This window comes from Aquarana catesbeiana, linkage group LG03 (assembly GCF_042186555.1).
Source record: "Aquarana catesbeiana isolate 2022-GZ linkage group LG03, ASM4218655v1, whole genome shotgun sequence".
In the NCBI taxonomy this organism is placed as follows: domain Eukaryota; kingdom Metazoa; phylum Chordata; class Amphibia; order Anura; family Ranidae; genus Aquarana; species Aquarana catesbeiana.
In genome coordinates, this window is record NC_133326.1 from 167963280 (window position 1) to 167978406 (window position 15127).

General features: G+C 42.3%; 1 protein-coding gene across 1 annotated transcript in view; it reads left to right on the top strand.

The window, feature by feature from the left end:
* Nucleotides 1-1550: 1550 nt before the first annotated feature.
* The window catches only part of CAMK1D (calcium/calmodulin dependent protein kinase ID), a 401220-nt gene continuing 387643 nt past the window's right edge, over nt 1551-15127 (top strand). The window contains exon 1 of the mRNA XM_073619503.1: nt 1551-1997. Coding sequence (XP_073475604.1) covers nt 1906-1997 — 92 coding nt within the window. The 5' untranslated portion in view covers nt 1551-1905. The remainder of the gene's footprint in view (nt 1998-15127) is intronic.

The following is a 15127-nucleotide window of genomic DNA, read 5'->3' on the forward strand; positions in this document are numbered from 1 at the left end:
CAACCCCCTGATGATGTCAGAGGAGAAAATGGCAACATGAGATCTGGTGTGCTGGTGGTTTACATAATACAATGCTGAATTCCCTAGGATCAATTATGCCTATTGGTACAGATTGATTGGAAAAGAAATCAATCATTTATGGAAGTGTGTATGGCTTAGTTTATACCTGGGTTGCTCTGCGGTGGATCGCTTATCAGAGGGCAGTACAGGTGTGGATGAATGGGATAATGGGGGCAATACAGCTGCCTCCTGAATGCTTTTTTTTTTTTTTTGACAGCCGTACAGGTGTTTATTATTATTATACAAGATTTATATAGCGTCAACAGTTTACGCAGCACTTTACAACATGAGAGCAGACAATACAATTACAATACAATTTAAGAGTAGGAATCGGTGGGCCTTGCTCACTAGAGCTTACAATCTAATAGGGTTTTCCACTGTTTACTTGAATGGGTTGTGTTTGGTGGCAGTTTTGGCTGGAAAGCATTACAGGTGGTAATATTTGTGGTGCGCAGAGATGGCACAAAGGGGTGGGCGGGAGGGGGCAGCTGCCCTTGGCGCAATGGTTTACTGTAGGGATGGAGGTGCCTTTCTTTGTTACAGGGCTGATGGGAGTAGTGACAGTGGCAGGGCTGTCTTAATGCATGGGCACCCCTGGGTACTGCCCAGCTGCCCCAGGTGCATGGGCGGCCAATGATCATCTTGCATTACATCATACTTTCCAACTGTCCCGATCTTCCGGGACAGTCACTCTTTTTACTAAGCTGTCCTGGGATGGCAGTGTCCCGGGAATCATCCCAGTATTGTGCCCTTCCGCCTCCCCCCATACTGTGCCCTTTGTATTGATTAGTCTTTGATTTATGGCATGTTTTCTTATTGTTTAAAATTGAATTTATTGAAAATGCTAATAAATATGTTTAATTTTATCAACTCTTTATACTTTAATTCTTGAGAGTAGGTGGGTAAATTGGGGCAGGCTGGTAGGTGCCCCAGTGTATTACTTTGCCCAGGGGCCCATGATGCTATTAAGACGGCCCTGGATAGCGGCAAGGGCGTGACTGCTCCCTAAGCTTGCATGTCATGAATGGGGTGGAGGGGCACAGTTTGGCATTTTTGCCCTGGGCGCTGGATGACCTTGTACTGGTGCCGCACAATGACACATGTGTACAAGCTGGTCTGGAGTTTATAAAAGGGAGGTGGTAAAACCTTGGCTCAACCACCTATTTTTACCCCCCACTGTAAGTGTAAAGAAGATTGTCTGATGTATGTGCAGCTTTACAATAGGATGAGGAGGTCATTTTCAGATGTCCATGAACTGTCACTTTTGTGATGGTGTGATCCCCGGGCAGAGCTGTCATGCATGGTGTGGGGCAGGCAGCTTCCTCTCTCCTATGCTAGTTCCGGGGCTGGCTCCGGTGGGCTCCTCTCCCCCCCCGGTGGGCTTCTCTCCCCCCCCCCCCCCCCCCCCTGGGCTCCTGGCACTTCTCGGTGCAGTGATCAGTGGGATCCGGTAGGTCCAGCCCCCAGGATAGGAGTCTTCTTGACGTGTGCGGAATTTTGGTGCAATGCGAATTCACTCCAAGTGATTAGTGAGTTGTCAGGCTGATCGGGGCTCCTCCGTGTGACAGGAGAGCGGTGTGTACCGAGTGTCATCATCAGCCGGGAGTAGGGGGAGCCCAGCCCGCAGAGTGACACCCCCTCCCCCTCCTCCTCCTCCTCCCCGAGCACAGCGCCGTGCACACAAGGACAAGGCGCTCCTCTCCTCCACCGATGCCTGCCCGGCTCCCCCGGGGATGAAGCTGACTTGTCACCAGGAAGTGTGAGAAGTCAGACAGCCCGGAGGAAGGAGCTCTGTGCCCGGTACCCTCTGTGCCCGGTACCCCCTGTGCCCGGTACCCGCTCACCATGGCTCTGGAGAACGGAGAGAACAGCTCCTCCTGGAAGAAACAAGTGGACGACATCAAGAAGATCTTCGACTTCAGGGAGGTGCTCGGATCGTAAGTACCCCCGTCTACTACTTACCTCTCCATACATGTGTGTGTGTGATCCGTCCGACACGGGAACTTTACCAACACACCTGCACTGCCCCATAGATGACTATTACTGGGGGTACCTACCGACCAGTGCTGACAGTGGGTCTAGGTAGGTGATACTGGGAGATTCATGGGTTATACCTGCTGACCAGTGCTTACAGTGTGCCTAGGTTGGTGGTGATACTGGGAGATACCTGCTAACCAGTGATCACAGTTGTCTAGATAGGTGGGTTATACTGGGATCACTGGGAGATACATGGGTTACACCTGCTGACCAATGCTTAGAGTGTTCTTAGGTAGGTAGGTGGGTGATGCTGGGATCACTGGAAGATACATGGGTTACACCTGCTGACCAGTGCTTAGGTAGGTAGGTGGGTGATACTGGGATCACTGGGAGATACATGGGTTATACCTACTGACCAGTGCTTAGGTAGGTAGGTGGGTAATACTGGGATAACTGGAAGATACATGGGTTACGCCTGCTGACCAGTGCTTAGGTAGGTAGGTGGGTGATACTGGGATCACTGGGAGATACGTGGGTTACACCTGCTGACCAGTGCTTAGGTAGGTAGGTGGGTGATACTGGGATCACTGGGAGATACCTGCTGACCAGTGCTCACAGTTGTCTAGATAGGTGGGTTATACTGGGATCACTGGGAAATACCTGGGTTACACCTGCTGACCAATGCTTAGAGTGTGCTTAGGTAGGTAGGTGGGTGATGCTGGGATCACTGGGAGATACATGGGTTACTCCTGCTGACCAGTGCTTAGGTAGGTAGGTGGGTAATACTGGGATCACTGGAAGATACATGGGTTATACCTGCTGACCAGTGCTTACAGTTGCCTAGATAGGTGGGTTATACTGGGATCACTGGGAGATACCTGGGTTACACCTGCTGACCAATGCTTAGAGTGTGCTTAGGTAGGTAGGTGGGTGATACTGGGATCACTGGGAGATACATGGGTTATACCTACTGACCAGTGCTTACAGTTGCCTAGATAGGTGGGTTATAATGGGATCACTGAGAGTTACATGGGTTATACAGTACATGCTGACCAGTGCTTAGAGTGTGCCTAGGTCAGGGGCTATACTGGGATTACTGGGAGATACAATACATGGGCTCTACCTACTGACCAGTGCTTAGAGTGTGCCTAAGCAGGTGGGTTTTACTGGGATCACTGGCAGATACATTGGTTATAACTGCCGGCCAGTGCTTAGGGTGTGCCTAACTAGGTGGGTTATACTGGGATCACTGGGAGATACAATATATGGGTTATACCTGCTGACTGGTGTTTAAGTGTGCCGAGGTAGGTAGGTTATACTGGTATGATAGGGAGACACACGGACTGTAACATCTGTCCAGAGTTGCTGGGTAAATGGATTATACTGGAACTGGGAACTGGGGATGCATGGGTTTTACCAGCTGTTAATGCTTATGTCTAGGTAGGTAGATTACACGGACATCACTGGGACACACCAAGGTTTTGTCTGCAATAATATGGGCTCTGCCTGCTGTCCTATGCCTAGGTAGGTAGATTATACTGGGATCACTAGGTGGGCTCTACCTGCTGTCCAGTGCTTGGGAGTATGCTTGGGTGGGTGGATTATACTGGGGTCACTGGGAGATACATGGGCCCTACCAGTGCATGGGTAGGTGGATTATACTGGGATCACTGGGAGATGCACAGGTTTTGCCTGCTGTTTAGTGCTCAGAGTGTGCTAAGGAGGTTAATTATACTGGGAGATGCATGGACTGTTCTTGCTGCTTGGTGCTTAGAGTGTACTTACCTAGGTAGGTGAATTATACTGGGATCACTGGGGGGTACATGGGCTGTACTTGGTGCTTAGTGTGTACCTACCTAGGTAGGTGAATTATACTGGGATCACTGGGAGATACATGGGCTGTTCTTGGTGCTTAGAGTGTACCTACCTAGGTAGGTGAATTATACTAGGAGATATATGGGTTATTCTTGCTGCTTGGTGCTTAGAGTGCACCTAGGTAGGTGAATTAGAGGTGGGTAAGACACAAGCCTTAGTAATTATATAATATATACCATACCCAGGGCAATATGCTTCCTAGTACTGTCTGGGTTAATGTTATCTGTCATTGTGTTAGGATGTTGCACTCTTCAGACTCTTCATGATGGATGGAATGATCTGGGATGGTGCTGTGTAGAGGAACACATCTCCCATAGACAAGTAGCAATCAAGAAGTTAAATTCTTATGTTGTTGCACTACAAAGTAAATATGTATTGTACAGCTAAGGTATGACAGTGTAGGCTTAGAACCCACACATTGTGAGTATACAAATGACAGAGAAGAATAATAATAATAGTAATATTTGTTAAACACAAGAGAATACAGTGTATCATGTAACAATGGTATATTGAATTTCATAGCTACTAGTATAACCTGCTCATACAGAGCTCTTTTATGTTAGTGAGATGAGAACTAGGTGAACTCGTATAAATAATTGTGCAAAGTTTGAGGATTGGGTTGTCACCGATGATTGCCTGGGCAAATGTATTTACAGATGGCAGTCTGTTGGTTACTTTTTTTTTTTTTTTTTTTTTTTAGGTAGATCATCCATCCAGACTTTCTGATATATTACTGTTTTGTTATAAAGTATTGGAACTTTTGATGCAAGCAAATTTGAAAGGACAAATAGCAATGAGTCTCGAAACAATCAATCACATTTGCTTTCATTTTTCAGTTTGTACCAGACAAATGTCAACTAGGTGATTGGTTGCTCTGGGCAATGCTCCTGCTTTTAGAGATGAGATATTGTACATTTTGATACATTACTGGATTTATAACAGAGCCGTGTAAAGTATCATGACTGTGCAAAGGACAGAAACCCTGTAGTCTACTGATCAGATTTCAGGTTTTGTAGTCCTGTTATATTTGGTCACACTGGGTTGCTGTTGTTTATCCTTAATCACTGCATCTTCCACTATTATAGTAAGAAAACACGTATTCTTACATTTTATAGGATTTAATAGAATTTAAATGCAGTTTGATTTTTAAATATGCATTAGAGGATGCGTGCCAGGTAGGTGTTTTTTTTTATCTGTATGACAGTTGGTGTAGAATGAGTCAGCATGAGCCTAGAGTAAAGGTCATACCATGCACTTTTGACAGTTGATTATTTTTTTAAAATGTACAGTAAAATCTGTCTATTTGTAAGGTTAGATGTACAATGTTGAGATTTCTAATGTAATAATTACAATCTAAAGATGTTTTTTTTTTTGCATTGCTGTTGCACACAGGCCAACTTCAAAACGTACAACTGTTTATTGCTGTCATTTGATAAGACATGAAAGTTGTAGCAGGTGCATTGCCTGCAGTGTTGGAGAAAGCGGGATGTGAATGAAATTAAATGAGCAGAAAGTAGAAATGGAGCTCCTGGGAGCCATGCTTGCTTCTGGGTTTGCATGTACAGGTACCATGGAAATAAATACTTTGGTGTTTTTCCAAATCACTGGCTGGATTATGAGGGCACAAAGCATGCCTAGTGTTCAGCCGTTCACAGGGAAGTTAAGAGTCATTATTTTCTTAGCTGATAATATATTTTAAGGAGTCAATGTTGTAATTAATGGAAGTTCATAATTATAAAGGATCATCCACGAACTGTTTTATATCTGCCTACTTCATTTTCTTGTCAAATTTGTTTATTGAATGTTAACAATTAACATACATAAGTACATATGGTGGCAGCAAAAGAAAAGATCACATATCTAGTAATAATAATATTGAGTTGTAGCTCCAACATAAACTAAAAGTAGTTTAACCTCCCTGGCGGTATGATTATGTCAGATTTTTGATGCTGAAAGCGGTACATTGTTTTGCATGGAAGTTTGGCGTTTTATATTGTAGGCCTGTAATTCTTTGGAAAGATTTAAGTGTGTTATTCCTAACAAGAGTCTAGTAGACATCCCGGGTATGATAAAGTCTGAAACACAAAATCATAAATTATAATATAATAAATAACTATAAATAATTATAACAAATAATAATATAATAACTATACAATTTATTCAATAATGTAATCAAATCAAACACTGAAATTTGCTCAGTTGCAGAATTGTCGCTGTTGTTACATTCAGTGTTGACGAATTTCCCCACAAATCACTATCGCTCAATTCTGCAAGTGATTCTAATTTATTATCACTGTTTTCTAGCTGGTCTAAAACCGATTTTGACATAAATGGACACTTTTTGGTTGCTATGGACAATCTCTAGTTTCCAGGCAGAATGAACAGTGTATATATAATATAAAACTGCATGCAGGGCACTGGACAAAGCATTAGGGACAAAAAGGATGTGAAATGATTTGATACAGTAATGTAATCTGTAAGATTACAGTTTACTGTATGTATTGTGTGTGTTTCACTTTTTGAATTTGGCGCTGTGCTCCGTCCCGGTGCGTCGCAATGCTCGCAGGGAACGGAGCCTGGCACTGTGATAGATCGAGCGGAGGACACAGCCCGCACACACACAGCGGGGAGACATCACAGGATCCTGGGGACAAGGTAAGTAACTTTGCCTGGATCCTGCGATGCGATCCTGAGTGTGGCTCGGGGTTACCGCTTTTGGTACTGAAAATTCACCCCGAGCCACACTCGGGAATACCACCAGGGAGGTCAACTAAAACAATTTAAGCATAAATCTAACTACTCAGAAGATTACGTCATACATTGTATAAGAGAGCATAAAACCAACTTAGACCAGGTTAATATAAGATGACCTCAGATTTAAAAAAAGGTCTTAATTATTATCAAGATTATAGTTTTTAAATAAAAAATAAAATAAAAAAATTAAAAAAATAATTTATTATAGAATCTAAAATGTCATACTACATATTGGAACTATGTACAATTGGTATAATGATTTCTTGTGAAAAAAAAAAAAAACAATTGGTATAATGATAACCAAGGAAATAAAAGTTCTGCTACCAGAACTATATAAAGAATAAATTAAAAGAGAAGAGAGAGAATAGGGGGGAAAAGTAGAAGAGAGAAAGAAGATAAAAGTAAAAAGTAGTCAGGTAGGAGAAAAAATAGATGGGCAAGACAGAAATGAGAGGTAGTAGGGGTCCCCGGGATAGTACATGGTAATAAACACATACCATGAATGCAGAGAATGGAAGTATAAATTGAGATTACCAAGGTCTTAGTAGAGAAGCATCAAAGTTGGAAGGCAAAAAGTGAGTCACCCAGGGATTCCATATATTCTTAAAGTTGGATATTTTATCTTGAGTTGTAGCCTATGTTTTGGCATGGATCATTGCTTGATTCTATTTTTAGTTTCAGCAATTATTAAGGACAGGGATTTCCAAACTTTGGCTATTGTTTGTTTCACTGCTGTAGTGATCTGTAATAGGAGTTTGAATTGGCGGTAGGAGAGAGTGGCCGGTTTTAAGTTTAAAAGTGCTATTGTAGGATCAGGATTGATAGGGATTTCAAACCGCTTTGAAATCATAAGAAATACATCTTTCCAGAAATTGTGCTACCGGAAAATCCCCCCAAATATGGAGATGTGATCCTAGATCATCACAGCCACGAAAACAAGATGGAGAATATTTTGGAGCATATTTCGCAATTCTGACAGGGACCAAATACCACCGCGTGAGTACTTTGTAATTTGTCTCTAAAGCCTGGTACACACGATCAGATTGTTGGCCAACAAAGCGTCAGACTTTTGTCCGAAGGGCATGTGCCAGGATGTTGTCTTGCATACAAACAGTACACAATTGTTGGCCAACAAACACGAACGTAGTGACGTACTATGAGGAATTTCAGCTCTTGAGTGCCACCCTTTGGGCACCTTCTGCTAATGTTGTGTTTGGTGAGCATTGATTCTGAGCATGTGTGTTTATACTTTCAACTTTTGCGTGACGAACTTGTGTACAGACGGTAGGAAGATCTGACAACAGACCGTTGTCCGCCAAAAATTTACCAACCTGCCATCCAACATTTGTTAAAGGAAAATTTGACAAAAATTGTCTGATGGAGCGTACTAGCGGTCGGATTTTAGGCCAACAGTCTGTCATCACACAATTTCTTGCCGAAAATCTGATCATGTGTATGAGGCTTTAGGCAGCTATTTTTTATGAGGAACATTTAGTTGTAATCCAAATCTTATCCCAATTGGCTGCTTCCCACGAAAACCCAAGATCCATCTCCCACTTAGCCACATATGATGATGGGTCTGAGTTGGGTTTAGTAATAAGATGAGTGTAAAGAGTTAGTAATAAGTCCCCTAGTGTGTAGGTCACGTTTACATATATTTGCAAAGCACGTTAATTTATCTAAATTCATTCTTCCTTGTATATAGGGCATAACATTTTTTTTTTAATCTGAAGATATCGAAAGAGCTCTGAATTAGGACATTTGTGACTTTCACATAAGTTAGGGAAAGTTTGGAATGAAGTAGAGGATACTAGTTTAGAGTTGGGTTAGATTAGTGGATGTCCATGCTTTAAAAGATTTCGGGGAAGTGCCTACCTAATTTTCATGAAAAATGTCATTAGTTTAATACATCCTGCCTAAGCTCTGAACACAGAAAGAATAGAGTAATTCAATTTGGGTTAGTATAGTGCTCTTTTCTTCTTGCAGTGCTATCATCTACGCAATATTAATAACATAGCACAAGGAAATAAGGTAAATAATATATCGCTCAAGAAAAATACAATTTTCAATATACAGTATATCAAACAAAAACTTATTTTATTAATACATTTCATAAAATCATTGGATACAACCAATTTTCAATTGAATAAGTTAGAACTAAAGTCAAAACTTTTTTTAAAATTTTGGAGTAATAGAGGATTATGAACCAACCCTGTCGGGTTTTTCTGTTTTCATCTGCATCCCATTGGAAAGATTTTCCTTCACTCCCAGTCCCATAGCCAAAACAGAAAGTGAGAAGAAATCCCTCAAAAGTCAGGGAATATCTGGTTGTTGTCAGGGTCACCAGAACTAGTGTCCATGTTGGAAGATGTCCCCTCTATTATTGTTCTGGGCACAACCCCAAATTTGGTCTTTTCTTTCACTTTTGGTAATAGTGGTAAACATGACATATAGTGAAAGTGAATCTCCCTGGTGGGTGCACACACAGAAATAAAAACCTAAAAAATGTTCTAATCCCTCTCCACTCTATTCAAATCTAAAATCTAGAAGCAACTTAAACGAGGAACCATTGGGTGTCTTTAGTATGGAAACTTGTTAACTCTGATGATACAACAGTGCCACGTCCCAATATTTTCAGTACAAAAGGAAATACGGTAGTTGAACCGTGGTTCATGAACTTTATGGACACAAACCAGACAAAGTAAGATAAAACACAAAACTTTATCAATGCACAATAAAAGGTTAAAACCATGCGAATAAAAGACATGGTAGCATTCTATACCCTAAATCATACAGGGTGGCGGTCCCATTCTAAATAAGCAACCTGTTAAATTACAGGCTGAAAATCTGAATAGTATAGAGGGTTCCACCACCCCTTCACAAAAGCTTATAAACTCCATGAACCACGGTTCAACTTTTTTTCCTATTCAAAACTTAAAAAGGATTGTCTTAATTATACTTTAAAAACAGTCCAAGGTGCAATTCGGTTATATGTTCAGAAACATTTGACCGCTTAGATCAACATTTCTCAACCTCTTTAAAGAAACCCTTTAAATAGATTTTTTTTGGTCTCAAGGAACCTCTGCTAAAGTTATTTTCTTTAATATTAATAATAATATTTTTTAGTGGTCAGTGAGACTGGCCTTCTTATATTGGTGGTCATTGGGAGAAGGACTTCTCTATACTGATCCTCAGTGGGAAGACTTCTCCTTACTGATAACTAATCACTGACTCCAATGATCTTTTGAGCTATCAGAGAGGAAGAAATTGTTCACTGTTGAAGAAACCCCTAGCAACCTCTGGTGGAATCCTAGGGTTTAATGGAACCCCGTTTGAGAAAGGCTGACTTTCAGGTTGGCATTTGTACATTTATTACATCCTTTCAAAAGGTCAGCCCATTTTGTAAATTATATCCACTTCTTCATGCCCAGTATTAAAGGAGTCAATATCAAGCAGTCGTCATATAATGTATTAGCACCATTGGAGAAAGCTTGAAAAGATATAACCAGTATGGTAGACTTAATTTTCTCTCTGCTTCCAAGCCTACGAGTTTGTTCCTGCCTACTTCCTCCCTACTAAGGCCCAGCCAAAGGAGGGTTATTGCAACCCTCTTTAATTAGCCTAATTCTCAATCTCAACCTTTTCAAAACAGAGGAAAAACTACTGTGTCTACTCATGATACATTAGTGTGATGGTCAGTGGGACATATGCTCCTTACACTTGTGGTCATGGGGGAGAATTGCCCCTTACAGCTAGCTAAAAAGATCAATTGTGGCAGTGGGAACTTATCAGAGAGTCAGAAATTGTCCATTGCTTAACCATTTTGAGAAACCCTGATCTAACTGGTCAATTGTTTCTGAACATTGAACTGTTTTTTTATTAATTGAACACTGGTTGTGTCCAAGGATTTTATGATATCCTTGGACACAACCAGAAAAGGTTAGCGCTACCATCAGTCCTGTGTCATGCCAACAGTAAAGCATCCTAAGACCATTCACGTGTGGGGTTGTTTCTCAGCCAAGGGACTGGGCTCACTCACAATTTTAACTAAGAGCACAGCCATGAATAAAGAATGGTACAAAAACATCCTCTGAGGGCAACTTCTCCCAACCATCCAAGAACAGTTTGGTGGTGAACAATGCCTTTTCCAGCATGATGGAGCACCTTGCACCTTGCAAAAGTGATAACTAAGTGGCTTGGGGAACAAAACATCAACATTTTGGGTCCATGGTCAGGAAACTCCCCAGACCTTAATCCCATTGAGAACTTGTGGTCAATCCTCAAGAGTTGGATGAACAAAAAAACCCCACAAATTCTGACAAACTCCAAGCATTGATTATGCAAAAATTGGTTGCCATTGGTCAGGATGTGGCCCAGAAATTGATTTATAGCATGCCAGGGCAAATTGCAGAGGTTTTGAAAAAAAAGGTCAGCACTGGAAATATTGATTCCTTGCATAAACCTTATGCAATCGTCAATAACAACCTTTAGGGTCAATTCACTAAGAGATAAAATAATGGCCAATAAAATGTGGTAAAATAATGCTTTCGGGACAAATTTCTTTACTTTTGATTGCTGGCATTTTTTTTATACATTTAGCTGTTAGTGGGGAACCCGCTGACAGTTGATGAATCATCTGTTGTTAAGGATGTGGCTCCTGGCTTCCCTGCCCAGCTATATGATACTGCCAGCAAAACCCTGGGGATAAATATTGCATGTTTTTTTACTCCTTTGTTCTGTTTGTGAATTGGACTTAAGAGCTTACTGCATGTTTTTTGACGATATTTACCGGCATGTTTTTCATTTTGCGGTAAATACTGCATAATTGTGTGTGTGTGTTTTTTTTTTTGTGAGTTTTACTTTATTCACTGCATGCGATCATTTATGCAAATTAGTCATGCGACCGTGTTATCGCATGCAGTAAATGTTAGTGAGTTGACCCCTTTAACATTTATTAAATGCTTGTAATTATACTTCAGTATACCATAGTAACCTCTGATAAAAGATCTAAAAACACTGAAGCAGCAGACATTGTGAAAATTTATATTTGTGTCATTCTCAAAACTTTTGGCCTTGGCTTTACAGAGAAACACCCATCAATCACTCTTGCAGAAAGAATAGAAAGGCATTGTGCTCCCACCAGACATTATTCAATTAAAAATCAAAGGAGTCAGGTAGAAAACCAGATGCAGCCACTGTAAAGGTATTCTGACATCTGTGGGTACTGGCTTTCAGAATACAATAGTCCTTGCTTAACCAACACGCGTCCGCGCTATAGCCGAAAGATGGCTGCAGTGCGGACCTAATTTGCCAGGAGGGCATCCATAGACATCCTCCTGTGCTCAAGCGGCCTACAAGCCTCGAGTCTATGAGACTCGACTGATCACAGATCGGAGTAAGGGGTCGATCCCGACCCCTTACCACGTGATCAGCTGTCTGCCAATGGCAGCTGATCATGTGACGTAAACAGAGCCGGTAATTGGCTATTTTTTCTCCTCACGCTGAGAAAAAAAAAGCCAGTCACCGGCGGCTCTGAGAGGGACATCAGTCCCGATCGTGGAGGGCCTCTGCAGAGGCCTCTGTGCCCACCAGCGCCACCTACCAGTGCCCACCAGCGCCACCTACCAGTGCCCACAGTACCACCCATCAGTGCCCACAGTGTCACCCATCAGTGCCCACAATGCCACCAATCAGTGCCTCATCACCAATGCTGCCTATCAATACCACCCATCAGTGCCACCCATCGGTGCCCATCCGTGCTGTCTTATCAGTGACTATCAGTTTCGCCTTATCTATGCCCATCAGTGCAGCCCATCAGTGCCCATCAGTGCAGCCTCATCAGCGAATATCAATGAAGGAGAAAAATTACCCATTTGCTAAATTTTATAACAAACTATGAAACATGTTTTTGTTTTTTGTTTTTTAAATGTCTGTCTTTTTTTGTTTAGCAAAAAATAAAAACCCCAGTGGTGATTAAATACCACCAAAAGAAAGCTCCATTTGTTTGAAAAAAATGATAAAAATTTCATTTGAGTACAGTATAGCATGAAAGCGCAATTGTCATTCAAAGTGTGACAGCGCTGAAAGCTGAAAATTGGTCTGGGCAGGAGGGGGGTTTAAGTGCCCAGTAAGCAAGTGGTTAAGCAGGATATATACTAGAATACAATAGCCGGCAGGAGAAATTCATTCCTCCACGCTGTTGTGGATGGAAACAGCTGATTTCTTTTGTTCAGCCCATGCGACTGAACAAGAGCCATCTTACAGTGTATGGCCAGCTTTACTGGCCAGATTGCCAGGAAAAAAGCCTAAAAAATGAAAGCTAATGCACCCACCACATTTAAAGCGGAGTTCCACACAAAAATGGAACTTCCGCTTTTCGGAACCCTCCCCCCCTCCGGTGTCACATTTGGCACCTTTCAGGGGGGAGGGGGGTGCAGATACCTGTCTAAGACAGGTATTTGCACCCACTTCCGGCATAGACTCCCATGGGAGTCTACGCCTCTTCCCGTCCCCACCGCGCTGTCTCCTGGGAACACACAGCTCCCAGGAGAGAGCGGGGACCATTTGGGACGCGCAGCGCGACTCGCGCATGCGCAGTAGGGAACCGGGAAGTGAGGCCGCAGCGCTTCCCTTCCTGATTCCCTCACTTAGGATGGCGGCGGCAGCTGCCGAGAGCCGAGCGGGTCCTCGGCGTCCCCTGCCGACATCGCTGGACCCTGGGACAGGTAAGTGGCCATGTATTAAAAGTCAGCAGCTGCAGTATTTGTAGCTGCTGGCTTTTAATATTTTTTTTTTTTTGGCGGTGTGGGTGAACCCCCGCTTGAAGGATTGGTAAGCTGCAATATATTACATTTTTGCTTTTGGGTTTAGAAATGAATGCAGCAGTTTTTAATTCATATTAATTGCATTGTAATGTTTTGCATGTTAACCCATGTATTCTGGTGCAAATGAGGTACAGTAGCTGCAAAGCAGAAGGCACATCTGACTCATTAATTTCTCATTAGAAGCTGTTGTTCTGTTACAAATAGAAAATTCTCAGTTTAACTGTTTACTAATTGTATTTATTTATTTATATAGAGTATGGATTAATTGCATAGTGCCAAGAGCACTGAACTATTTCCATCAGTCAGTGTCCTAGGAAAAGTTGACATTCTGATGTCCTTACTCCAGTAATATATACACACACACGCAAAGCTGAATCTGGGTAAACATCAATACATATTTGTGGTGTTGGAAGGAACCAGAACCCTTGAAAAACTCAAACTCACTCTATTTCCACCAGTGAATCTTGATTCAAGGTGAGCCTCAAGCAGTTGTACATAGCATTTTCAATGCAATACATCATTATCACTATAAATGCATAGTGAAGTACATATTTGTTTACAAAGTTGTAAGCTATAACTTCAACATATATAAAATTGGTGATGGTTTCTCTAGCACAGCCATTCTCAGCAAGCGTTCCTCCAGAGCAGGGGCCGCATCAGCATTATGATTGTCCTCAAAAGGGCCGGTTGTATCTGTAGATGTCCAGCGCATCCCCTCCCCTTACATTAGATGTTCAGAGCCACCCCACCATCAGAAGTTGAGTCCCCTACTCCTACCTAACATTACAGTGCACCCCCTTTCCTTATGCTGCTGCTGGGAAGAAGCTGGATGCATTGTTTGAAAGCAAAAAGTAGGGGTTGCAGGAGAGGTGCGAGGGCCACATGAAATGGCCTGGAGGGCCGGATTCGGCCCGTGGGCCTTGTGTTTGACACCTGTGCTCCAGAGGTTGCTAGGGGTTCCTATAGCTGTTGCTGATTGAACTTCCATCTGATGGTGGTGGAATTGTTCTGGGGCCAACACCATTTAGAAGAGCCAGTAGCACGACACCAAAATTATTTATAGCTGTCTGTAAGGGTGATATCTTAATTTCCACTGTAAGGGGGGCATTCTACCCACTTAACACCAATGTCGGGTGCATTTTTCTCACTAATGCTTGATTATTTTCCTTTAGCAGGGGTCCCTTTAGAAAAGTATTTCAAGGGTTCCTCTTGATTAAAAAGGTTGAGGAATACTGCTCTAGCAGTCGATTAGCTTTGCTTTCCTCTTCTTGTAGCATGTTCTATGATAAAATGAACTCAACAATGTTAAACTTTGATAATTGGGTCACTCTCAAGCAAAAGAGCGGGTTTCTTTTTTGTTGCTTGAGAGTGGACTTTATAGGATGGACAGTGATCGCTGGAGGTCTGCAGCATGTGTTGGGGGACTGAGGGGGAGGTACCCTTCACTGTATAAGTGATTGTCTTCTGTTTACTTCCAGATAACTTAATTTATTGATATGTGGACTTCTCAAAGGTTGGCTGCTGTAGGCTTTCATGATAGCCCAGGGATATATAGCATATAAGGTTTTGTATGCCCAGTAAAGCACTATACAGCAACGATGAACATGTGCTGCAAAGGATTCACATGTACAGTGGGG